General features: G+C 37.1%; 1 protein-coding gene across 4 annotated transcripts; it reads right to left on the bottom strand.

The window, feature by feature from the left end:
• Positions 1-290: 290 nt before the first annotated feature.
• LOC103308446 (transducin-like enhancer protein 4) lies at positions 291-26,868 on the bottom strand (the record flags this gene model as incomplete). Of its 4 annotated transcripts, none has more annotated exon segments than XM_029486568.1 (19): positions 291-1,368; positions 1,452-1,679; positions 1,808-2,023; positions 2,137-2,316; positions 2,742-2,991; positions 3,819-3,889; positions 3,995-4,134; positions 4,227-4,396; positions 4,572-4,663; positions 5,240-5,293; positions 5,501-5,602; positions 16,126-16,151; positions 17,563-17,782; positions 18,183-18,212; positions 21,745-21,819; positions 21,960-22,022; positions 23,997-24,041; positions 26,308-26,371; positions 26,771-26,868. In XM_029486568.1, coding segments are annotated over 19 exon segments (2,232 nt in total), but the record flags the coding sequence as incomplete, so codon positions are not given.

The following is a 26,868-nucleotide window of genomic DNA, read 5'->3' as shown; positions in this document are numbered from 1 at the left end:
AAGGTTCCCCCGACTACATTGCATATTTGTCGGGTATGTCCCATATGGCCATATCTAGCGACTGAGCTATGTATTGCATCGAGCACTTAACCCACCAGTTGAACACTTAATTCTTGTATAAATTGGTTTTTGACTAAAACAACTTTTTTTTACAAAATCCATTGCTTTAACAAATCTTATTAGCTAAAATAATTAATCATTAATTACAGTTGAACATAATATAGTAGTCAGTTTTACATATTATACAAGTAAGCAACTGCTTGATTAAAGTGGTAAAGAGTAAAAACAAATAATAATAAATTGGTTCTTTTATTTTCTGATTTTCTGTATAAATAATGAATTGTACAGAATTCTATATTGAACACTATACATTAAAAATTATTAAACAAAATACTCGGTACTACATAGCACAATATTATAAAATATCGGGGGAAATGTATTAATTTAAATAAACATAAATAATTATTAAATAACAATAAAATTTTAATTTTTTTTTCAAAGGGTTCTCTATCTATTTAGGTACAAAAGATATCTAAGGATACCACGTCATATTGATTTACCTATTAGATCCTAGTGAAAAAAAAAATTAACAAAAACTTATAAAGTAATTTTTCTAACTACTATTTTGTACAAAATAGAAAAGAACAAAGTTAACACTTAAGAAAATAATAAAGTAAATACAATACTTAAAATGTAATAATAATAATAATAATAATAATAATAATAATAATAATAATAATGATAAAAAATATTTATGTATTCGAAAGATCTTTATTGTGGGAACTTACACGGGGACATCATAATAATAGTATTTTATTATGTTATATTATTTACAAAATAGTTTTAAGTCCGAAAACTGTCAACAATGCTGGTATTCACAGTAATTGTTTTAAAAATCAAAGTATCAATTTATGAAAAACAATGAAACTTTGATTAAAGCATAAATTACCATGAGTATCAGCTTTAAAACAGGTGTCATATATATTAAACAATTGATCTCAATTATTAATTAATAATGTTTATAAATACATACATTTTGAAAGTAAAAAATTTTAATCAATAGATTCTGTTTTGTTTTATATTTATATATAATATGCTACGTGTAAATTAATGTTTATAGACTAAGTCACAATAGTCATAATATTAGATTGGAAATAATTATCACAAAAAATGTTCAATAAACGCTAGATAAACACCTGGAGTTTTTCTACTACACCTAATGAACACCGAAACGATGAAATTCTCATTTTGCATTATTTACTAGTATATAACTTCGTAAACAGTTGCTTTCTTATCTCCGGAACCAGTTACGATATATTTATCGTCGGCCGATATGTCACAGCTCAACACTGAAGAAGATTCTTTAGACTATAAATACACCAAAAACAAACATATGAGTAAAAATACTAAAATAAAATAATAATTTTCAAATAAATAGAAGTGATGCTCACTTGGAATATGGAAGCGCCATACGGTGTGCGCCACGCATTTAGCAAATTGTCTTTGCCTGTCGACACAAACCATTTACCGCACGTCGCAAAGCGCAAGGACAGCACACACGACTCGTGCAGATGCAGTTGGTACTTGTCTGGTTTGAGGGCGTGCAACACTTCGACGTTGGAGTTCTCCATGCCAACGGCCAACCATTCGCCGGTCGGACAATAACCCAGAGAGAATATCTGTGATAAATATTAAAAAAACGGCAAGTGTTATAATATGGCGACATGTAAGAATAGGTACACAGTGCAGATAGATATAGACATAAAAAACGGATGTAACGACACGATGTCATGCGTGAAAGACGTACCTGTGATGAGAAATCGTGTTGCTGTAGCTGCCGGCCTTCTCTCAGGTCCCAAGAGCGGACGGTGTTGTCCAGACCACCGGTCCATAGTTTTGAACCGTCTGAAGAGATGTCTATGCACGACGCTCCGTCCGTGTGCCCTTGGAACTGTCTAACCAACGTCTGGTTATGTAAATCCCACACGGCTATGTTGCCGTCTGAACAACAGCTGAAGCACACCTGTGGAGGATATGGGGAAAAAATATATATTATTTCATCGGCGAACAATTATCGATGCCGGTCCTCTCGAGAACGGCAAACCGTTGTCATAGCACATGATATTCTGCGCGTACCTTAGAATCCGGACTGATGGCCAGTGCGTAGCACGCTGGGGCGCTGGACGTAAGCTCGGCTTTTATTCTCGGCGTGGGTGAGGCCAGATCCCATATGCTCAAATTACTGGCTTCTCCACCAACGATGAGCGTTCGGCCGTCTGGCAATAGTTTTACAGATCTTATATAGTTATCACGTTGCTGCAATCAAAACGTAACAAGACAACTATATTATTAATACACACGCGACTCACAGACGGTAGGTACCGGAAACACTATTTAGTAGATAACATTTACCACCGCAAAATATTGATATTATATGCATTATACACGCCTTACATGAACGATCTTGGTGTATTGAGATTCTTAAAAATGTCTTTGATTTAAGATTCTAATATTTTTTAATTAACTATTTGGCATTTAAATTATTGATACATTCTTTTTACAACGTTCCTTGCTTGGATATAATTTTGTTAAAATCATCACACTAACCCATTTCTTTAAATAACAAGAATATTAAAGTATTTTACTTAAAAACCAAATTTATATAAATATTTTGCCACCAAGTCATTCTTCCCTCCAAAATACGTCCTCTTATAAGTTTGTATATATATTATTATACGTACCAAACAGTCTAGTTGAGATACGGGCGACTTGGACCCGGGTTGACTGATGTCCCATACCTTTACGCAGCCCTTGCCGCCGGTGTAAACGTACTTGGTGGGGTTGCTGATGGTCACGGCACACACGACTTCGCCGTGCCCGAGAGTGTTGATTTGACGGGCGTGTCTCGGGATGCCGGGACCCATCAGTGCGTCAGGTGGAAAGGGCACAGGTTGCATTTGGCCTTCGGCGCTCACGTGAAACGAATACGCTCTTGAAATAAAGAGAAAAAAGAGATTAATATTAACGTCGATTACCTTTAAACGGCGCATGGTGTAGCAGGGTATGCCACAACATAGGTTTTTCAGACAGGTTTTTCAGACTCCGTGTAAGGACCATAATTTATATTTATTTTCTTGAAAGCTCTATTTTCCTTAGAGAACCCAATATTACTATACAATAAATTTTTTATTTCGTTTGCAAAAATGTCTCAGGAATAGCTGTTATCCGAATAAGTGATGAGTTATAAATGCTTATGCAGGGAATAATGGTGACTTGAACTTTAATCAACAGATATTTTTTTACTAAAAGATACAACACAATTTTTTTGTAGAATAAGGCCCAATATATTTTGTTTTGCATAATATACCCTGCCAATGATGTCTGCGCATATGGGACTTAACATGAGACGTTTAGTTATCTGAAAACTTATCTACAGCAGACATAACGATGGGCCTAAGCGACAGTTAGGAGTAATACACTATAGCAGTATAGCATATATGGCTGGATAATAGGAAAAGAACTCTATCTATTGGTAGAAGTTTTAATATTTTATGATAATTATATAAAGAGACATTTAATTTACAGATTTAGGATTTTTATGATACTACATGTGTGAAAAAACGATTTTCCTTATCCTGAGAACCTTGAATAACGTCACTAAGGATCTTTTGTTGTGTAGCCATCGATATCAAATAACTACAATATACATAATTTGTTCGATATTTTTATTGAGCTTAATTGTTTGACGACTTTCTGTTAAACACACAGGTATTCTAATATACCATGTTGCAAATATTATTTAAAACTAGTTTACTTACGGTTTTCCGCCGGGAATTCCCAGCCCAGGTCCGAGGGGTGCTCTCATTTGTGCGTGAGGATCGTAACCGACCTACAAAACACGTCGTTGGTTAGAAATTATTATTGTCGAGTGCATATAACACACTTCGTGCACGTTTATTGATTAATCATAATCGCTGTCGTTAGTAATACTCACCAACGCCGGCCTGGGGTAACTGTTTAACGCAGCCGATGGAGGCAAATTGTTGTGAAGGGCACCGTAAGCGCCTGCAGCAGCCGCGGCCGCTTGAAGATCGTGCGGATTTGCACCCCCGGCCAGATAATGTGGATATTGGGCTGCAAAACAACGAGGAAAATTAGTTGAATGAAATATAATTTAAGGTTCGATGTCCGATCGAGTCACAATCATTTGCGGTTTCTTTTAATACCTAGCGAAGGTCCTTTGACTCCCATGGGTTTCATTGAAGAGCCGGCAGCTCCACTACAACCACTTCCGCCGCTCGTCGGTGTGATCGACTTGGATATCGGCGTGCTGGGTTTATCTTCCATCTTCTTGGTGGACGGAGTGCTGGCATTGGACGAAGTCCCGCTCCGCGGGCTGTAATAAATTACAAATAAATTATAAATAAATGAGTGAGTAAATCCGTTGTTGAAATAAATATAATAATACACAATATACATATTATACCTACGTTTATATACGTATACTCTAATAACGCATACAAGCGATGATAAAAACAATAATATATAAAACATTAATATGCTAATAATACCTGTGTGGTCCAATGTGTTCCTTTTTGGGTTGTAACTTGTCAATTCCGTTTTCTCTGGGCGAGGCTGTACCATTAAGCGGCGAGACGGGGTCCTGTGAAACGGAATATTATATACATTATGTTAATACCTGCAGCGACATTGTTCGGCTATTATTACAAGGTTTCGTTATCCTATTATACACAATACTTTTTATGTATTTTTTTTAAGCCAGACGTATTATTATTAACTATTGCTTGTTTGAACCCAGTTAAGTAAAATATAATGTAGTAGGTACCTACGCAAAATTATAAATATACAATATGTAAGCGAAATTCTTTTTTTTTGTGTAACACAAACATTATAGGTAAGTACAACGAATTACAATTCAAGTCAAAGCATTAATTGGTAAAAAAAAATGTTGTTATAGAATTTGATACACTAAGCAGATATTGAAGCTTAAAAATGGCACGTACAAGATTTTCGAACGATTATACGTTTTAAAAAGTGGTTTTACAACTATTTACTGTAAACGGTTATAAAGCTAACTGCTAAGATAAAGTTTCGCTAAGTATATTTGGTATTCTCCCTCTCAGCATCAGAGTATAAAAAAAACTTGTGACTTGGGAACGTATATTCTGTAACGGGACAAGAAGCAAATTATATTATAATATATAAGTATATAACATACCTCACTGGCATCGTCGACTACCAAGTCTTGATCGCTTTTTTCACCATCGCTCGCCTGTAAACGATAAAAAAAATAAATAAATAAAAAAAAACGATTTAATAATACGTTTGGAGGGAGCGTGTGATGAGTAAACGGAGTATAAAAGCTTAATGGTCGGTGAAAAAGTTTCGCGATGTTACCTATATCATCGAGTTACACGCGCATGTGGCGAATGTGTGCGACTCAATGTGTATAATATATAAGTAAAAGAGCTGAACTTACGTGACAATCTTTTTCTTCTTTTTTCACTTTTTTGTGCGGTTCAATATCCGGTGAGCTCCTGACGCGAAATTTCTCCCTTTCCGCAGGTGATATAGAACTCCTCTGCGTAAACAAAATGAAAATAAACCATGAGAATAAAAATAATGAAAAAAAAATTTTAACCAAACATTTCTGTTGTTGTTGTACTCCTCTTTGGTAGGTAGGTATGATAAACCTTACGTAGGTAGATCATACACACACACAAAAAAAACTATAAATATTTCTCGTCCTCTCTATATAATGCAGTGTGTGATTTGGCCGCTCGTTAAAAAAAAAACAGGTAACCAAATATTTGAATGGAACGTATATACTATATATAATATTATGTGGTTTTATCCATCGTCGTATGTCGAGGGTTGTAGGAATGTGTGTATCGTGGGGGAATATAACATTTGTCGAAGTGAATACGAGCAAGAAGAGCCGGGAGGGTGACGTGCGACGGCGGGAAATAAATAACGTGTGTCATAAAAAAAGAAAGACGGAGAAAAAACATGTGGCGCGTTGGTCGTTTTTCGCCCCAGACCCCCCATGGTATACTCACACGCACACACACGCGCACGCGAACGCGCGCGTACCCTAAGGACCCAATAAAAACATCCCCCACCCGCGTCCTCGTACGTACAAGATAGTTAATCCAATTCCCGGGAGCCATAAACTGGCGAGTGAAGAGATGGTGGGTAGTATATATACCCGTACAGTGTACAAGCGTATAATGCGTGTATATACAATATATATATACTACACGACTTTGACGACGACGACGTGGACTACGGCAGAGGCGAGGGGGTGAAATAAAATAAACCTCTGGCGCGCGTTCGCTGACGCGAGAGGGGAAAAAATAGAGTCAATTCCCCGGGGGCGCTAGAAGGCCAATTGCCGGGTGTGGTGTTAATTGCTTTTGCCCGCGCCCGAATCCCGACGAGAATACGATGCGATAGTTAATTTATAGAGGCACGTCCTGCAGCAACAACGAGACCAACTGCGTTGTATAAATTTCGTTAAATTGAAACATTTTACGGCGGTTCGCCAACCTTAATCGAGTCTTATATATACATGGTATACACTATACACATATATTACACTATAAGTTATAACGTATATAGAACATAGGTGTTATATACGTGCGTTAGCACGATGTATTCGTTGCGGCCCCGCTTTCGGTTTTCCGAGTCTCGCGATGAAATCTATTGGAAGGGTCTTTTTTTCTTATCTTATAAATTCATCTACCGAAATTCGTTTTTAACGAACACAAAAACCCACAGTAATAACAAAATCGATCGTGAAAACATTATTGTAAAATTTTCGGTCTGCTTGCTTGTTTGGCGGAGGGAGATTTTTTTTTAAATTTTTTAATGTTACAAAAAGACGTCGCACACTATACGAAAAAAATGAATTTCCTACGCAAAAAACGCGTTTTATAATGCATATATATATAAGTAGGTAGGAAGTTTTAAACGTCATTATTACTACCTTTATTGATAGCATATATACACAACACTCACTTAACCCTCTAGACAGTCTTCATCACAGTCAATTAAGCGCGCGAAAGTTCGCCGTGTTTTAACAAATTTCAATTATGAATATAGTTTTACAAATTACTCGGGCTGCTAATGACGACGACGCAGAACGTTAATGAAAATTTAATTTTAATTGAAAAGTATCCAACATTTATGCCCATCATAACTATTATTATACTTATATACACTTATATACATATAATATACACTGTTTAATACTGAATATCAAAATGTGCACGAGATTTAATTAATTGATCGTCAAATAAAAATCAAACACGCATTGAATATTATGTACATACGAATATAATACTACTCGATAATTAATATGTATTCAGATTAACGACTAGCTGTAAAGCGGTGAAAGTGGTTTTATTGTAATTCAATTATTTTGAAAAAATTAATCAGTATTATTTTTGTACTATTTTATGTAAGCACACAAAACAAAAAAAAATTGATTTTCGGGAATACTAAAATATTAAACACATATTCATAATATAGTGAAATGTGAATGACACATGTGCGATTGGTATGAGTCATAATTAATACGATATCGGTGGCGTCGAGAAAATCGTATATTATGTAAGTGTACATCGTAATGAAAACGTGAGGATTCAGAGGCGTCAGGAGGGATGGCGTGGTGGTAGGGTATAGAAACGCCGTCGATGTTTTCTTGCGGCTGCGAAGCGAGCAGAACCGCCACCGCCACCGCCGCAGCAGCAGCGGCACACAGCGACGGTGCAGTGTGTAATATAACTTCCGAGACAATTGACTATGTCTGGTGAGCGGGAAGTGAAGAAGCACGGCAGCAGAGGCGGATGAGAAAGCTTTTACCGTATATACTCGCAACGAGTGAAAACGAGGTAAAGTGAGGGCGGAAGAAGGCGCGCGCTCTACGAGGTTGTTGTTGACGGTGGCGGCGGCGGAATCGCGGTTCTCGGTTTAAACTTCATCGAGAACTAATCGGCCGTGTGTAACGCGCCTCCTCACCCACCGGTCCAGGCGGAGGGTAAACTTGCACAGCATCTCGCATATACTGTCCACATATATACATAAGGATACGCACGCTAGTGTGGGGCGGAGGCGGCGGCTTTAATTCATTCATTTGCAAACTTGTAATCGGCTCACGTCGTTGTCGTCGTCGCACTGACATTATATATATATTTAGGTACCAGTAGCGGCGGCGTCGGTAGCAGCAGAGTTTTTGCGGGCTGGATGGAGAGAAAGAGAGACGGACAGACAATGACAGAGTGCCAGAGACTGAAAATAAGGGGAGTTTTGCCGCTACTGCACGAGGAGCTATATTATATATTGCTTCAAATGGTGTTGTGTGTGTGTGTGTGTGTGTGTTCTTTCTCGTATACGCACCGGAGGGTAAAGACGAGCCGTGAGGGCGGAATACAGGCAACAAAAACCTCCTCGCCCCGCAGACTCTACCGCTGCTTGCCACGTGATGAATTCGCCGGCTGGGATTTTCGCGTATTTCGCCCGGGGATTAATAACACGCCCCTCCGGAATCCAATCACGTCTCCCGCCGTACCGCCACGGCCTCGGCTGCTGTTTTGATAACGATCTCCTCCGCTTTTTCGCCACTTCCAATTCATCACCCGCTCATCCGCGTAAGACTCTAACACACGCACGCAGCAGTCTGACAGATGATATCGCGGTCTCTTTCCCTCTCGGTTTATATATACCTTCATTGTAGTCGTCGTCGTGTTCCGTAATAATAATAACAAAGCAAAAAGAGGGCGAAAAAAGACGTAGTTTTCCGAAAAGGTTTGAGCGCGATAACAATAAAAAGGCGATAGAGAGAAGCAACGGGGGGTTTATAATATACGGCAAACACGACCGCAAAATTCCGCTCGGACCCTTCGTTGGAGAAAAAAGCCGAATTTATCAATTGACCCGACTCGTTAAGATATTTACAGGCGGTGATTTTTTTCCGGCTGAAATAAAATCTAGGGGATCGCGATGACGTATATAATGACGCGTACATACATATTATTATATAAATATGGGATGAGGGTAGTACGCGTGATGGAAAGGGCAGATATGACAACACGATCAGCTCTCGTCCACTTAAACGTTGTATACGTTAATATTATTGTTTATTCCGTGATCATAGATTTAACATTTTAAATATAATAAGTACAATTTATTATATTATAATAACAATATAATCTATGTCCCACGAGAGGTGCATATGTCGTATAGTTGCTACATGTCACTAAATTTGAAACAATAAACGCAAAATGGTGTTTTTCACCTATATAATACATAATATATATATAGGTGAAGAAAATATTCTCTTCAAACATGACTTCCGCTCAAGGCGTGTTTTTACGCATGTGTATGATAACATGAGCTCGAAACGTCAACGTAGATAGTCGCGTACCGTAAACATTAACTAACGTAAGGTGTATGATGGTGTGTGTGATGACGTGCGGCGTTTTGTATAATTAATTCACACGCGATAGTTTATAATATATATTATGCCAAACGCTGTCGCCGCCCGACGACCGCGGTGGGTTTCCGATTCCACTTGTCTATCGTGTCCTAATATTAGTTATAATAGCATAGGTACCTACAACAAACGTTTAATTAAACATCAAACGACCCGACGACGGCGCAACAACGCTATTTATTCGGTTTTACTTGTTACACGCAGGGAAACCGACCATCAGCGCCCGATTACAAACAAGACAGCGGCGTGCAGTAACAATATATTATGTATATTTTATACGGATTACAGAGTGATTCACCAAACATGTTCAACACCATTTTTGCAATGCATTTATTCAAATTCAGAAAACGTATTAAAGGGCCGTTTTTTAAAATACTTCCTTAAATTTGTTTACCATTTAGGAAGTGTCCTATGGCGATAAAATTTTTTTATATGGGAGCCATCATTTTTTTACTGTGAATTACTAAGCCGATGATTTTTAAAAAAACTATTGAAATATTTAAATTGAAATTCGAACGAGTAGGTTTTGAGTTATTAAAATGTATGCACGAAGGACAATAGATCCATGGTAAAAATATTATTATAAATGTTATAAATTATAATTAATAAGTTTAAATATTTTGGGGCTATGATTATTTGAAAATATTTATAGTAGGTAATTAATAGGAAATTAGGACTATTACTTAGTATATATAATGTAAGTACGTATAATATGCATTTTATTATTTTAATAACTCAAAATCAGCTAAGTTCCCATTCGAATTTTGATTTAGAATTTAGATACATCGACATTAAAAAAAAATCATCTGTTAACAATTTACAGTAAAAAAGGTCAGTTTTTAGTGAAAAAGTATGTACCAGTGTATCACCATGGAAGGGAGGTAATAGGTGTATAATATGAAGGTACATTTAAAAATTTCACAAACAATAGATTTTGAATTAGTACATTATTAAAGGATATGAAAGAGAGGGGAGAATATACTCACTAGTGAATCAGAATCACCCTGTACATACTTTAGTCACGGCGTGTCCATACTAACAACAATAAATACGATACGCATGTTAGATAAACCCGTGTCTTAATAATTATACTATATTATATACACATCTAATAAAGGTACACTGTATAAGCTATTACAACGCTACAATACACGCGCATACTACCTTTAATAATTTATCAATGTCGGATATTTACCTTCGCAGGCAAAATACGTATACGGCTGAAACTAAATTATAAGCAACTTAAGAAATCTAGTAAGAGGGAGTGGGGGGGGGGGAGGGAGGGAGAGAAAAGAAACAACGAAGACGCCAAAGGATAATAACGATAAAAATCGTTCATATCGATCCATTATTTAGTTCTTTTTTTTCAGACGAATAGGTAATTAGTTTCGACGGGTAAACGAAGAAAAAAATTATAAGCTAATACCTAGGTATTATAGTAGGTATATACAGCGTCACGCGCCGTTCGACGTATTTCCAACCTGTACCAACGAATTTTTAGTAACTGCGGGCAAACAATAACCGTATAATCGAGAGACAATATACATATTATAAGTGTTATAAAAAAATTTGTTTTGAAATCGTTCGTTGGCGAGCAAATGCGAATAAATTATGCGCGTTTGTGTGCAAAAAAAAATAAACGTACGTAAACGCGAGAAAATATAATTTTAATTTAACGCGACCCCCACCCGTGTATATAGTGTTGACATTATATACAACCATAAATATATATGTTAGTACCTGTAATACACACTGTCTTGGTTACGGCGCCATTTATATTTGATTTGTTGTATACGAGCTGTATACCTATGTCATATATTACTACACACTACTAATATTATAATTTAATAATAATATATACGTTGAGTCGATGGATAATAATATGTAATATCGAACGGCATACGTTCGCGCAGGTGATTGTGTAGTATAAGATTATCGCCATGACAAGGTAAATAGGTATCTATATATGTCAGCAACTTTGTGATACGCACAGTTGTTCGGCGATCACTCCACATACCGTCTACACGCCTGGTTCTGAGTGGTTCATCGTTTCTTCTCATTGGTAGAATATAATAGTATGATAACATAATATACCTATTGTATTTCGGCGGGTAATTTAACAGTCAATGAAACGAGTCTAACCTTGACAACGGTGAGATGCGTCAGCTGGATCAAAATCTCAATGTTGCACCTATTTATTGGTTAGTTACCTATTTATTTTGTCATGATTATCGTTGTCACTCGTCATTATAATCATTTATATGATTTCAATTAGACGGTGTGGTTATCGGGTCCAGTGTTGGCGGTTTTCGATTATGCGGATTGCGGACTCTCCAAGGGTGGGCACGTGTTTTAATAAAACACTCGCGCTCACGTCGTTACACACACGCGCGTTGGTTTATGGCGGCGAAGGGATAACGCGATATATACTCTGCACGCCCAACGTGCAATAATAATATAGTTGTTGTTTTCGGAAAACTCAATTTCTCTCCCGTACACGTGGTGGTATAAGATATATTATGTATTATATATATATATATATACGGTCCGTTGTGGTTTATCGATTTGGTCGCGGGTGTAGTAGAGGAGGAGATAGCGGAATGAACGCAAGTATAGGGTCGGTGGCGGAAAGTGGTATCCCCTATAGTAATACCGCGGAGATTAGTCGTTGCGTCTCCGAAATTAACCCTTTCGGCTGCTGCCCTCGTGTTAATGGTTCCGATTACAATAATTATTACACGCCGAGCCGCTTTGAACCCCTGCCACCACCAATCCGTTATTAATTATAACAATATCGACCGTGGTAAAAATAATACCTCTTGCAGCCAATCTATCCGATATAATATGAGACATTTATAATATGTTGTTCACAAATAATGTTAACGACATGCTACACTTTTGCACGTTACAAGATATAGGGACTAGGATTATTTATTTTAATATGAGCAAATATATTATACAGGATAGAAAATAATAATAATTATCAGACTGTTACTGTTTGACGCAGATGTATAAGAAGAAAAAATGTTATGTAAATCACAACATCACAGTGTACAATGGGGTTTATCTAAGCACCAGATCGGTAGAGTTAATCGCGTCCCCTTAAACATTATTATATTATAAATATAATAAATATAATATAATAAAATGTCCGTGTCTCGTTACCCCTAGAATATTATTATTATTATCATCATAATAATACGGTTTCGATATACCGGTAAATCCTACGCAAACGCACTATCTCTCCCGACGAGATGCCTACGTCAAAAACTGAATAATGACTGTGGTGTATGTATTATTAGAATTTATAATATATATATATATCTACATATATGTGTGCCGTGCGTGTACCACACCGGTCACTTCTATGTGTAAAATCTATAATAATAAGTAGGTAAGGCAATTACCTACTTGGTAAGCAATAATGATGCAATGATAAAAATGTATGTATATATTGCAGCTTTAGTCAAGTTAATTTTTTTAATTCACTCTACGGGTAACATAATTTTTTATAACGCGTTTTTTTTTCATTACAATTCCGGAAATTAAAAAAAGACGAGAAAAAAGAATCAATCAAAATATACACGTATATAATATTTATTTTCAGATAATATTAGTCGAACGTTTCAATGAAAAAATAAATAAAAACTACATTAATAATGTATATATGCAATTATACGCTAAATATTATGATGTGATGCTGTTATAATCAGCGTTTGTGGTAGGTACCTATATCATTATTATTAATAATATTATTATTAATAATAATGATATAAATTATTTTAAATATCTATATAAAATTTACATTTTATGGAACTTTAATTAAATACCTACCTAACAATGGATCTTATGCGGTGTAATCCTAATAAAAGTCTACGAGATATTTACGAAGTATTATCGTAACAGTATAATAATATATAACCACATGTTACATTAATAGAACCATGGAACGTTTATACAACTGTCGTACTCGCTGAGTTGAGATAATAAGAAATTAACTGGACATCGTATTGTAGGATCTGAACACTTATCACATAACGCCATAACGGGTAGCTAAACTAAACTCAAACAGCGCGCGTAATATTGCAAAAGGAAATAAAACCAATTATTAGCCGCCATTCACTATAAAACAAACGATTTATGGTAACCGTAATAATAATAATAATAATAACGTGTGGCTAATGTCTTTTTTGTCGTGGTCAGCCACGGTCTAAGGCAATCGAAAAAGTCCCATTAAGACTTGGCAGTCACATGCGGGAGGACATGTCCGTATATAACGTTATCGTTGTCGTGAAAATGGCTTCGAGCAGACCACGGTCCGGTCAAGTATATAGGTAGAGCTAAGTTTTACGACGTCCTCGCTCGGACAGTATGCGACATAACTTTACACAGATATCGTCCGAAAGCTGTTTATAATAGTGTGTTATCGATTGTATCGTATATAATAATATTATATAGGTAATAATAATATTGTCCGATGACTTATTATCGATTGAAACGTCGAGAGCACAATATATATAAATATAATACATATGTATACAATATTATGTATTATGTACATATATTATGCATATAATATCGATCACATTTCAATTTCAAACGATTAGAGTTCGTCGAAATTTAAGTTTTCTCCTGTTCGTCTCTGTGTACGAGGCGCACGCATAAAAACGTCAGTAGCACGGAAAAAACAGTCTTGAGGGATTTTTTATATATTTTTTTTATTACTATGTCGACCTCGTAATCCGTTTCTTCGAAGTCTTGTTTTATACCATTATTTGATTTTTTTCCACCCCATCCGTCGGCACAACTATACGCGAGGGTATTTTATGTACGTGTATATAAGTATACACACGCACACATATCAAGCCTGCGGGGTTATTCCCTAGAAAGGCCGACCGGTTGATGAAACGGACCGGAAAATAACGTTACCGCATCGGGTGCACAGCTCTTCCTCCCTACTTTATCGTTACGCCCTTAAACGAGTTTACCCTCTTGTTACACCGCTCTACCGATCGAGGGTTCGTGGGTATATATATATAGCACGAGGGGAGGAAAAAAGAAAAGAAAGAAAAAAGAAATAACCTCGATTTTTCCACGTTTTCCATCCCCACGGGGGATCGTCGAAGTCGTAGTTCTGTAGTAGTAGTCGTCGAAAAAGGGCCGTCCGTCCAAGACGAAACGGATTGTTGGCAAGAAGAAATATCTCGAGCGGAAAAAAACTAATCCTCGATTACGGGGGATTTCCACGGATTTTCTCTCTGCCGTTTTTCTTTTTTCATCCCCCAAGTTTTCTACACAAATAAATATACGATTTGACAACGACGACGATATTATATATTGTGTATACGGTAGTCAGTAGTCTACCCGCGATTCAATAACTATGACGTATTCGCTTTCGGCGTTTTTTTTACTTTATACTATTCGATACTTTACTCGAATATAATATACAAATAAATCTCACAATATATATAAAACAGACGACATGACGGTGATTTTATACTGCGGTCGAGCGCGAGTGGGGTTGCTCGAGTGTTTGCAGTAGGTAGTAGGTACCTGTGGCCACGATAGAATTAATGCTTGTGCGGTTCGCGTGTGTAAACGGAAACTATATAATATTATAGTTGACGAGCCCTTCGACTGTAGACCCGTATTGGATTACGACATGTATAATAATATTTCCGACGAATTACAACAAACCCGGACGAATAAGATGAAAATAATATAAATAAACGACACACGTATTATATTTTGTATAATATATATGGGTGTAAATAATATATTAGTGTACACGTCAAGAAATTAATAACTGTTGAAAATCACGGGCGACCACGTCAGAATCGGGCTACGGGGTGCGGTGACGGAATAATAATAATAATAATAATAATACGGGACGGAACGGCGCGACGGTCGGTTCTTTTGTGAGAGGAAATAGAGGGTAAAAGCGGGACCGATCCCTATCGAATTTGACACGCATTTAAATTCGTGGGGAGTGCGACCAGATGACATATACATATGGATGAGGTTCGTTCCGATATTACACACGCGGGGCGGCAACCAACCCTTATTCTGTGACGGCGGCAAGGGTGCGTTGGAGGGTGGACGACCCCTACATTATACACACTGCAATAGCTGTTTGTTTGATGGTGCGGGGAAACTACCACGAGGGGATCGAGGACGAGCGAGCGACCGGAGACGGCGGCAACCGGAGTAACAAGGCGTCCCTTCATTAAGTGCTATCCTGGGTGCATTAATTTAATTTTAACCCCCTTTCTGCTGACGCTGTTGCCCGGACGGGAAATTTGTTATGGTTGGCAGCTCAAAGATTTATCCCTGGAAAGTGGCTGTATAGAGAATGCGGCGGCGACAACGGCGAAACCAGTGGATTACATGCGAAAACCTCACTCATTTTAGTACAACAACAACGTAAATAATGTGTACATATATATACTATACACATATTAACTATAAACGTATATATATACGTATTATAATTTTCAGTACAAATAACGATCGATATAACATAATATACTATGCCCTATATATTAATTATTTACTATACTACAGTATACAATTCTAATCACGTAAGCATAATATTATAATATACTCACGTGTCTTTCTTCAGCTGAACTTAATCCTGAAATCATAAAAAAAAATTAACGATACAATATTATAATAGTTAATAATAATATGACATAATATAACTACAATAATTTAGTTGTTCGATAAGAGGAGCTATCGGGATTGGGACTTATACTTGAGACTTATACATAACTATATGCTGTACTAATGTACTATTTAAGGAAAAAAGAAACAATAGACGTGTAGAAAAAAATATAATATATATATTATATCGAAACAATGTAGGTATAGCATAATGATGTGTTTGTGATGTGGAAAGGGAGGCGGCGAGAGAAAATTACAACAATGTTCCAGCCGATCGGTAACAATGCGTAACTGTATACATATTAAATCGTGTCAAATCGGGAATTTTTATTATAATGATGTCGAATTCGGGTGAAACATGTGTGAAAGAAAATGCGCCCTTGACCTGAAAACAACAACGTAAAAGAGAAAAAAAAATTGCACTCATAACGCGTTCGATACAGAAAATTTGTCTTTTTATTTTCCTAAAACGCGCAGCCGTGTACATGACCCCGCGCACGTGAGACAACAGCCAATTTATTGCACACACGCGGCGGCCTCGTATACGAATATAATATAATATTCATGTATTATATGTACGTGTGCGTGGCGTTTATATTGCTCGAAGGGGACATGGCCCGCCGCCGTCGATTATGGGTAAGTGGCTCGGAAATAAAAAAAGAAAAAAGAGGGATACTTGCGTATAACAATGGTCCAACCAATCTCAATGTATATAATACATATATAATGCATGTATATACCGCCAAGTAACTTTATTTCGAGTGGTATATATATTTACATTATACGAGGCGAACCGATGTGTGTGTATACGTCTACGATGTGTACGATGAAGAGAGGTTGGGCGGCGGGGTAAAGGGATTCTGCGGAAATTATAAAAACCCTTTTTCACAGTATATAGGCCACTCGAGAAAACAGCGTACCGAATACGGGCGTATGCACCCCCATCTCACTCATCTATATACTATAGTCTACAACGCTCTACAGCCCGATGCTTTCCACCCCTCCCCTCCACTCAACACTAGCGAGCACTCCATCTGTATACACTCGCCGTATCCCTTTGATGACGACAACGAATATTAGTCTCGAGTACTTAGGTATACATTAGCATATTAACACTTCAAGCTGCAGCATGATCATTTAAAAAAAAAGCACCTCCATCAAAAGAGATCATTTTTGATGCTGTATATATGGTGTATCTATATTCTATATATAATATTATATACGTATAGTTGGCGGTATTCACTGAATTCCATAGTGACCGCATATACAAAGCCAAGAGTAGGTCGCTGCTATAGAGTATAAACTGTGAGTAGTTCAAAGAGGAAGGCGATAAATGTAACGATAACAATATATAATACGATGTTGATATGATGATCACTTACCGATGGCGGACGAAGGCTTGTCAGAATCGGCACCCCTGTGCATATCAGTCGGTTTGGCGCCCAGCATGGACAACGGATGAGACGCGGAACCGGCGGCACCGGCCAAGCCCAGCAGGCTGGCGGACGCGGTTACCGGTGGTCCCGGAAGTCCGGGATGAGGCATCATTGGTATGGGCGGCGCATGACCGGCGTGCGGTAGCTGCTGCGCGTGCATTTGTTGCTGAAACAGAAACGGACGTCCGACGTATGTACTTAAATGCCCATGTGTGTAATAGGGGGTTGTTATGAGAGGAAGGTGTTGAGGAGGGTGTTTGTATTCGACGTCAAGAGACAGCGGGACGTAGGTGTAGTATAATAACGTTTAGTAATCAGAGGGTCATCAAAACGTTCATTCGAGGGATAAAGAAGAAAAAGAAGACTATTTTATATAAAAGGACAGTATAACCTATTCAGTGTTAAATTTATAAATCGCATATGTATAATGTATATACGAGCGACGGGTTTTGTCGCGAAAATGTTCATATATATATATATATAGTATATACATAGCTAATGTATTATGTGGTTCTGTATAATATTACAATTTATAATATTTTTATAAATTTGAATGTGATTCTTACCAATAACCTGCGCAGATCTGGACGTTGTTGCTAAAAAAAAAAAATAAAAACGACATGTAATAAACGTTTTGGGCCTATACATAGTTTTTAAACAGATAGGTATATACAATATGCCCAGTCCCCCATACGTGTACTACTAATCACTATAAATAATATTATACAAATATAATACAATATTTGGTGTCTACATAAAAAATAATATTATGTATATGAAAAACCCTCGTAAATAGTATTAAAGTCAATATAATTTGGCCGAATTAGGGCGTATAGTTTCATCATATTGTATTCAAACAATTTGTTAATTTATTCATTATTGTGAGTAATTATGGTGAAGTAATAAAAAAAAAAATACCCGAGTTTGCGTTCGAATACATCATTAATGGACTTTTATATATGCAGCAATAGTTGTTTTGACAAAACGGTAGAATAGACGCCTTTTTCGCCTTGCCCTAAAGCTGTTTAGACCATATATATTATAATAGCGGAGGTGGTGTATATATTCCCCAAACAAACCGCTTTGTTCAAACACTTGAAAAAAACCGCTCAAGTGGCATTAACACCGGAGGGGGTTTTCTTTTCGAGAGCGGAAACAGAAAACCTTTCCCACCACCCCGCGTCGTCTGATATACACACAACGGAAGTCTTTTGACGGACGCGAGAAATAACAGCGACGGTGCGGCGGCGACGACTGCAGAGACCGAACAACAATGAACTTGACTGTGTGAACGAAATTTCTTTACGTCAGCACTGTACGGCAAAGGAAAGAACAAAAAATCGAGATAGGTTTTTCATTTCATAGTTATTATTTAAACGTCTGCGTACATGGGAGATTAAAAACGTAATGTTGTTCCGGCAAATTGCAATAACTAAACACTAATAAACAACGCGAGTATATATAGATTTAAAAAAAAAACCGTCGGAATATCTCACGAATATCAATGTAAAAATGAGTACATACAAAGAGTAGATACCTACGTAATTAAATTTAAATACCCAACTATAAAAAAAAATGATAAATTAGTGTCCTATTAGCGTTGTACGTTGATTAGGCATCTAAAAAACTGCATAATATACCAGATATACAAACAAACGTAAAATACATTAATTCATAATATTACATAACAGTATATTATAATAATCGATGTCACAAAAAAGGCATATATATACCTAGTATATTAATATGTGTACGACGATGTTCAAACCATTATGTTATATTCGAATAAGCTCTTCTGTACACGCATGAATTGCACGCGCACTTGAGACGATAACTCAGTGAATCGATATAAGTGTGCGGCGTGACGATTTATACGCGAATAGAAATATATGCATCGAAGAATTTGCACGTATAATAGGGGAACACAATTATAATAAACACATGCGATAAACGGTACCAATAAAAAATATCTCTAGTTGTAAGTGTTTGCGGATCGATTTATGCAATGATTTATGCGATGATGAGAGACGCACAGTCGAAAATTTAGTTGGGTGGCCCTCTCCAACCTATACCAACAACTCTTGCAGGAGTGAAGAAAGAAAACACATTTAGCGAAATGTAACGTTTGACGACTAGAGGGTAGTCAAAAACTAAAATTCCACTGATGTCCTAGAGAGAAAAATAATACTGATGGCCGTTAGTGCACACATTATATAACAGATACTTTTTTCCAAAATATACACCTTTTAAGTCTATTAAAATAGTTTTGTATGTTTATGAATAAATATATTGAATAAATATATTAATATGCTATAAGGCACATAAAAATGTGTGGTCAAGGTTTTAATTAATTTGAAGTATCCGTGTGTGCTCTAAGCCCTCAATATAATAGTAGAGCTATATAGGAAGACATGATTCTCCATCGTATGCAGTATACATGTATAATATGTACCTACCTATGTTGTATATTTAAAATAAATAAAACATGAAAAGTCCCTACACTGTTTTTAATAACAGTAAAATTTATTTTTATTTTTTTCCATCGTCCGGGCGGGCGAACAACAACAATTATTGTTATACAGCGAACGAGTAGTATAGCTGCAGTAGCTGTATACATTACAATAATGGTGTGCGGTAAAACTTTTGCAACCCTCTTCGGGACAGGCCACGCGCGAAAGTATAAACGCGTATACATTATATATATGTACATAAGAAAACGGGACCGGAAACTGTGTAGGGGAAGATACTTTGGGGGGCGAAGGGCGCGGTGGCGATAATAATTACCGGCTGCCGACTAACGAAGTGCGTTGAGAAAAACCGCACGTCCGGAACATTTGTAGTGTAGTACGGTTGTGCGGTGGACGAGGCGAGGACGTAGCGAGGAGAGCGCAATTAGCGGAAGCTTCTCTCCGTCGACAGAAGGGCTGCCGTCGTTCATAACCGCCGCCACCAGCCCACGACCAACCCCGTGGTATACTCGCAGCCGCCGTCATTATTAAACGTTGAGAGGTTCGCCTCTCTCTGGCAGACGCGACGCGCGGAGAACATTAATCGAAAATATCTCTCTATCTCGCACTCATCGTCTCCTTCTCATTCGACCTCTTTCACTTCCCATATCCTACTATGCTTATGCGTATACATCAGGTAGAGTAAACACGATAATTATGATCTACGCCGCCGCGACTAAATCGTCTCGGGAACGTTCTCAAGTGTAATGATACGCCGCCGTCGTTTCAGAAATGTGTAAATTAGACTGCTGGGGGCTGTGTTTATTATTATTATTATACGGTTTATTTTTTTCGTCGAGACTAATTACGCCCATCTCAACTGAATCATGGTACACCGGAACGAATCAAATGGCAAACAATAATAATAGTAAAATAAAAAATAATACCGACCCGGGGCGTCGCGATATAATAATATTGTATTATAACCTCGAAATCATATAGCCAAGAACATGGCGGAATGAAGGGTGAAATCGACAGACTCACGTAGTTCGGGACGACAATATCGAGCCCGAGCTCGTTACATGCGCACACCTTCTCTTCCTTCCGATATATATATAACAGCAACGATCTCGCACCTTCACCCCCTGTATCGTACCATCCCTTAATATCACTACTTCATATGCCCACGTAGACGACGACGTTTTATTCGCGACGCGCCTCCGAAATAGGTTCATACAATATTCAACGCGCGTTACCACCGACGCCGCCGCCACGTCCTGAACTTCCGACGCGAACGTGACCAGACTGGCCAAATGGATTTCGGCCCGACGGATTTCACCGCCGCTGTAGTTGTCGTCATCGCCACCATCGCGCGAGACGACCATACTGCACGCGTGGTATTCGTATTCCTAAAAACCAACAACTATTGCTGCTGCCACACGACGCGTCGTTTAATTGCTTCTGGGACAACGCGACGCGGGTACAATATTAGTATCAAGAGAGACGGAGAAGAAAAAAATCGAAAAGTTAGTGTTTTCTACCCCCTTTTATACCCCCCCCACACAAGCCAGCATCGCCTTTTTCGTTTTTACGACCCTACACACACACCTAAAAACTACTGCTATTACACGTTATATCGTATACGTTGTTTATACTCTTATATTATTATATAATATCTTACCCCTATGATGGCGTTGAGTTCGGTCATGGTCACTTGTTTCGCTCTTTCTACAGCCGTGGCTACTTGCTGTTGGTGCTGCAACAATACGCAAAACAAATGCATTATTTTTTTGTGTGGGTGTGTTACGTGTGTATATGATGTGATATGTCAAACTCGTTTCGTGAACATATTTATTAGATAAACAAAAAATCAACAGATATGACGAAATCACTCACCTCTTGCGAGAGAAAAGGCATTATTTGTGCGATGATGGCGTTCAAACGCTTCGCAATTTCCGTCTAAAAAAATTAAAATTAAAATTAATATTATCGTCAGGAATTAATATTTTGTACATTCACATAAATATATTTATATATACAGCGTACCGAGATTTCCTCCTTCATCATCGGGAGTTAGCGCGCATAGCCGCAACACGTCGTTAACGACATTACGCGCAGGAAATTAATTAGAGTCAGTCAGTGATGGGTGATGAGAGGGTAAGAGGGTTGACTGTTTTTATTTTCAATGTATATAATATGCGTGAGCTTAAGGGGGACGGTGATGACGACAAACAGCCCGTTTATGTAATATATATTATAAATGCCGTGGAATAACAGCTTATATATACTGATTGCTACTGCAGTGGCGTCGTTGCCGGGGTGAAACGGTTTTGTGTTATCACCCTCCGGTATTACGTGAGCGAGCTACCCTCTTTTTTCCACCACCCTCATCGTTCGTCACCACCGCCACCGGTGCATGGTCTTGTATACAGTAGGCGGCGGCTCCGAACGGGTAGGGTCGAATGGAGGAGAACGGGAAACCGTCAAGGCTCGAGTGTTTCGTGGGTATAATGTTTTCCTTCGGGCTTTGCCACTCGACACGAGTGGTGCGGGACAGCCGCCGCCACCGCTGCCACCCCTGCACGCAGAACGCGCAAACGACCCTTGTAATATGTGCCAACTCTCTGAGTTTTAATAGCTATGAGGGAGGAAAAACCCCACCCTGGTTATATAAATAAGCCGCTTCCCGGTTTGCGCTCTCCTTTTGTCAGAAGGGCTTTATATATATATACTTTTCCCTCTTTTTTTACTCTTCTCTTCTCTATCGCACTTTTGCTCCCTGTTTCTCTTTTAACCCTCGAATCTCGTCATTCCTCTATACATTTCTTTTCTACTTTTTCAACTTCAACTTTCCTATTGCAGCTACTCGTAAAGTACACACCGCACCACACCGCATCTACACTAAACATCGTATATGCGTATATACATATATACTTTCAGCGGGAACCCACGCCGATCGGCCGCCGCCAAACGACGTCGCTTAAAGTACGCGTATATCAAACACTCGAGTGTGGTATAGATAGATATACGCAACATTGTATTTACATATAAACCGCAGCCTCACTGTACACACTACGACAAATAAATATAATATTTAGTATATGTTTTTATATATACGCTGAAATATACACAACATCAAAATGTATTTATGGTCATAATTCACTCGAAAATCATATAATAGTGTAGTATAGTGGTCGTAATAATAATAGTGGTATATATTATTATACTTTAAGTATAGTTTGCGATGTTTAGCAGCCAAATACACTACGATTAATTGCACACCACTGGTGTAACAGTCGCTGTCACGTTGAGCAATCTCTCTCCTTTCTGCAGCCCTTCATTCTTTTTATTTCGCACCCCCTCCGATTAACCACCGTGGCAGAATCTGAAATGTATTTCGACGACGGGAAATATACCTCTGGGGCACTTATTGTTATTATTATACGGGAGCGCACTGCGATATTTTGGGCGGCCGAGTTAATCGGGGACTCGTTAAAAAACCGGAGGGATTGGGAAGATTACGCTGTGTTGAAAAAAAAGTACTAGGGTGGAAAACAGTCCGGGCGATTACTTCGCCGAAATGAATTTACAGCGGCTGACAGCAGGGGTAGAGTGAAAAAATAAGAGAGAAATCCTCCGCTCCCTTTTGCTGCTGCAGTATATATGTATAGCAAACAGCTCTCTCCCCCACGTATGTCCATCCTTTCCATATTTCTCCCCCGGCGTTTTGTACAAAACGAAATATTAATTCAGAGGGATGACGGTTTTAACGACCCTTTGCCAGAAATTTGCACTGCAGTCATAACGGGATTAAAAAAAACATGGAGTCTTGGGCTGTAATGGGAAGGTGAAATGATTGAGATTTCTAGGCGTTATCATACACAACACAAGGTGAAAAGACAAAATATATAATATTTATAATTAAAAACTCGCCTGTTTGTGCATTTCCACGTTGAGGCCGTAGGACATCTCGTAGTACTGTAAATAAACAAAAAACAATTGATTAGAATACTGCAGATACACTCGACGACATTTGTATCAACAATCAATGACGTTTCATAGTCTCTCGAAATACCGTTAAGCCAATCGAAAGACAATAGCGTTACAATGACAAGAATTGTTTTTTTTTAAATAAAATAATAATGATGTGTAAACACGCGTTTTTATAAGAGATTAATAGAAATCGTTAAGAACATTTCGAGATGCATATTCCATTAGAGGGAAGCAATGAAACGTAAATAAAAAAAATCCAAATAATTGAATTTTAGTCGTCCAAATAAAGTATGTATACCAATGCATACCTATATATTATATAATATGCTCGAAGTCTTATAAATTCAGAGCGTATTATTTATTATATTATTTTATACAGAGGAGAAATGTGCAGCGTTTAACATAATATTATCTTAATTAAACATTTAAACTACCTACTCGAACTCTTAGAAGTCGTTGAACTATTTGTTCAGGAAGAAAACATTTGGGATACATAAATAATAAACACACTGCTCGTCAAAGCTAATAATATGTTAAATATACTTGAAATGAAAATAAGTTTTCGATTACGCAAAGAAAAGTTCAGCTCACTTTGGGTAATCATAACGTGAACTTATCGGTGTATCGAGTGGACAAATGCGTTATTCCGTCTACTTAAAACAATTTTTTTATTTTAAATATACAAGCATCGCCGGGTACAATAATATTTTTGTATAGGTAATAAAAAAAATCGTGTTTTCGTGCAACAACAACGATGACAAAATTACGCATGCAAAAGCAATGGCTGAAAGCTACGTAATAATATAAGCATTTGGTGAACACTATTTATAGTGATCTGTACTCACCATCACATAATGCCTTTGCATTTCAGTTTTTTCTTGGACGATTTTTTCAACTTCCATTTTGGTACTGTTTTGAGGGACAAACAAAAACAAACCCAAAAAATAAACAAGCAATGTTAGTATAATGTAAAAAAAAAAACATTAAACAAAACAAAAAATTAAACAATACAGACAAAACAAATATAAGGGATGTTCGGATTTAAATATCGAATTCATCGTCCAAAAACGTTTCTTTTTCTCTGTAAATTATATACTTTTCTCGCCTGCACTCTTTATGTATATAGTCACAAAAATACCTCGTTGCACCGCTGCAGTGATTCGTATTATATTAACTATATTAATTATTATGTATTTTAAAAAATATAACACTCATCGCAAAACACCACACACATATAACATAAGTATTATTTTTTTGTTTATAGTATCGTCATAGTGCATTACGTATTAGTACATAGAGTACGGCGGTTTTAATATTTTAATTATTATATACTAATCGTTTTTATTAATGTGTTATACAGACTAGGTATTATTATCACTACCTATATTATCATTACTATTGATCAAAACGAATATTAAACTTTTTAATATGTATAACCAAAATAATACAACATATCACCGCCCAAATACCTAATAAAGTAATCAATAATAACTAATATAAATACAAGTCGATATATTTAAATGGCTTTCAAAACAATTTATAAGTATTTATATAAAAAGTTCAAGGTAACTATACCTATTTATGACATTATATTTTTATAAACAATCCATTTTTTATGATTGTGTTATATTTTAGGTTTTTAGGAATAATCTATATTTTTAATTTCATAATCAGAAACAGGATATTATAATATACTTTCCAAAAAAAAATTTGTGGTGTGAATAATAAACAAAGAAAAAATAGTTAGTTATTTGTTTAAGCTAAAAGTGGACCACAACATTTTTAATAAAAGACTACATATTATTTTCGATTTTTATGAACATAGTACCTATCCTGCTCCGATTTATGTATTTTAAAATAAAACCTAAGAAACTACTATGACAAAAAAAATTTTTCTAGTTAAGGCCTATTTCAAATGTAAGATTTTATTTTTCAAAATCACAAAAATCAACTTGGAAAATGAATGTTGCTTTTCGAACAGATCAACCCGTATACGAATAAGGATGATATGAACAAAATATATTTGAAAAAAACGAAAGGCAAAAATATTAATTGTATTATATGTCATTATTTAATTGGTGTGTGCCTATGACGCCTTGATAACAAGAATATTTCGAGGGACTTCACAGGCATTAAGGGGTGGTTGTTGTAGTTGTTAATGCCGACGACAATATCAATGGCTCTTAAGCATTGCGTACAGCGGTTGTTCATGCTACATAATTAATTGTCTGGGACCTTCACGCTCACTCACCATTACGTAATGCCTTTGTATTTCGATTTTCTCGCTGGCCAATTTTTCGCATTCCATTTTCAGGCTGAAAACCAAACCGTACGTGATACATATACGTGTGGAACTCGATTATCCGTAGGTATATACGTCGTGGGTACGCCGATGAAAATATACATTGTATACCGAATATCGGTCATCCCCACCCCCTCCCCCCTCACCTCCATAATTAATATCCGAACAATAATGACATTATATTATTATATGCCTACACGAAACAACATAGGAGACAGGTATATCCAATATACGAGATTTTTGTTAGGGGCAGATATAGGTACCTAATATTATATACGTGAATGTAAATTGAAATTGTCTTTTAAAACATTTCCTAGATATTATAAATGTTTTGTACTGTAAAAAATATTGTCCTTGTTGTATATTGTAATGTAGATCTGTACAAAAGTGGAACTTATATCATAACACTTACGTGTGGTACTGAGCTTGCAGGAAATTGAACTCTTCCTTGATCCGGTCACATGATTCGCCAATAGTAAACTTGAACGGCTGACCCGGCTGTGGTGGGCC

This window comes from Acyrthosiphon pisum, chromosome A1 (genome assembly GCF_005508785.2).
Source record: "Acyrthosiphon pisum isolate AL4f chromosome A1, pea_aphid_22Mar2018_4r6ur, whole genome shotgun sequence".
Lineage (NCBI taxonomy): Eukaryota > Metazoa > Arthropoda > Insecta > Hemiptera > Aphididae > Acyrthosiphon > Acyrthosiphon pisum.
Note: the sequence above shows the minus strand (reverse complement) of the source record. Positions and strands in the feature narration are given on the sequence as shown.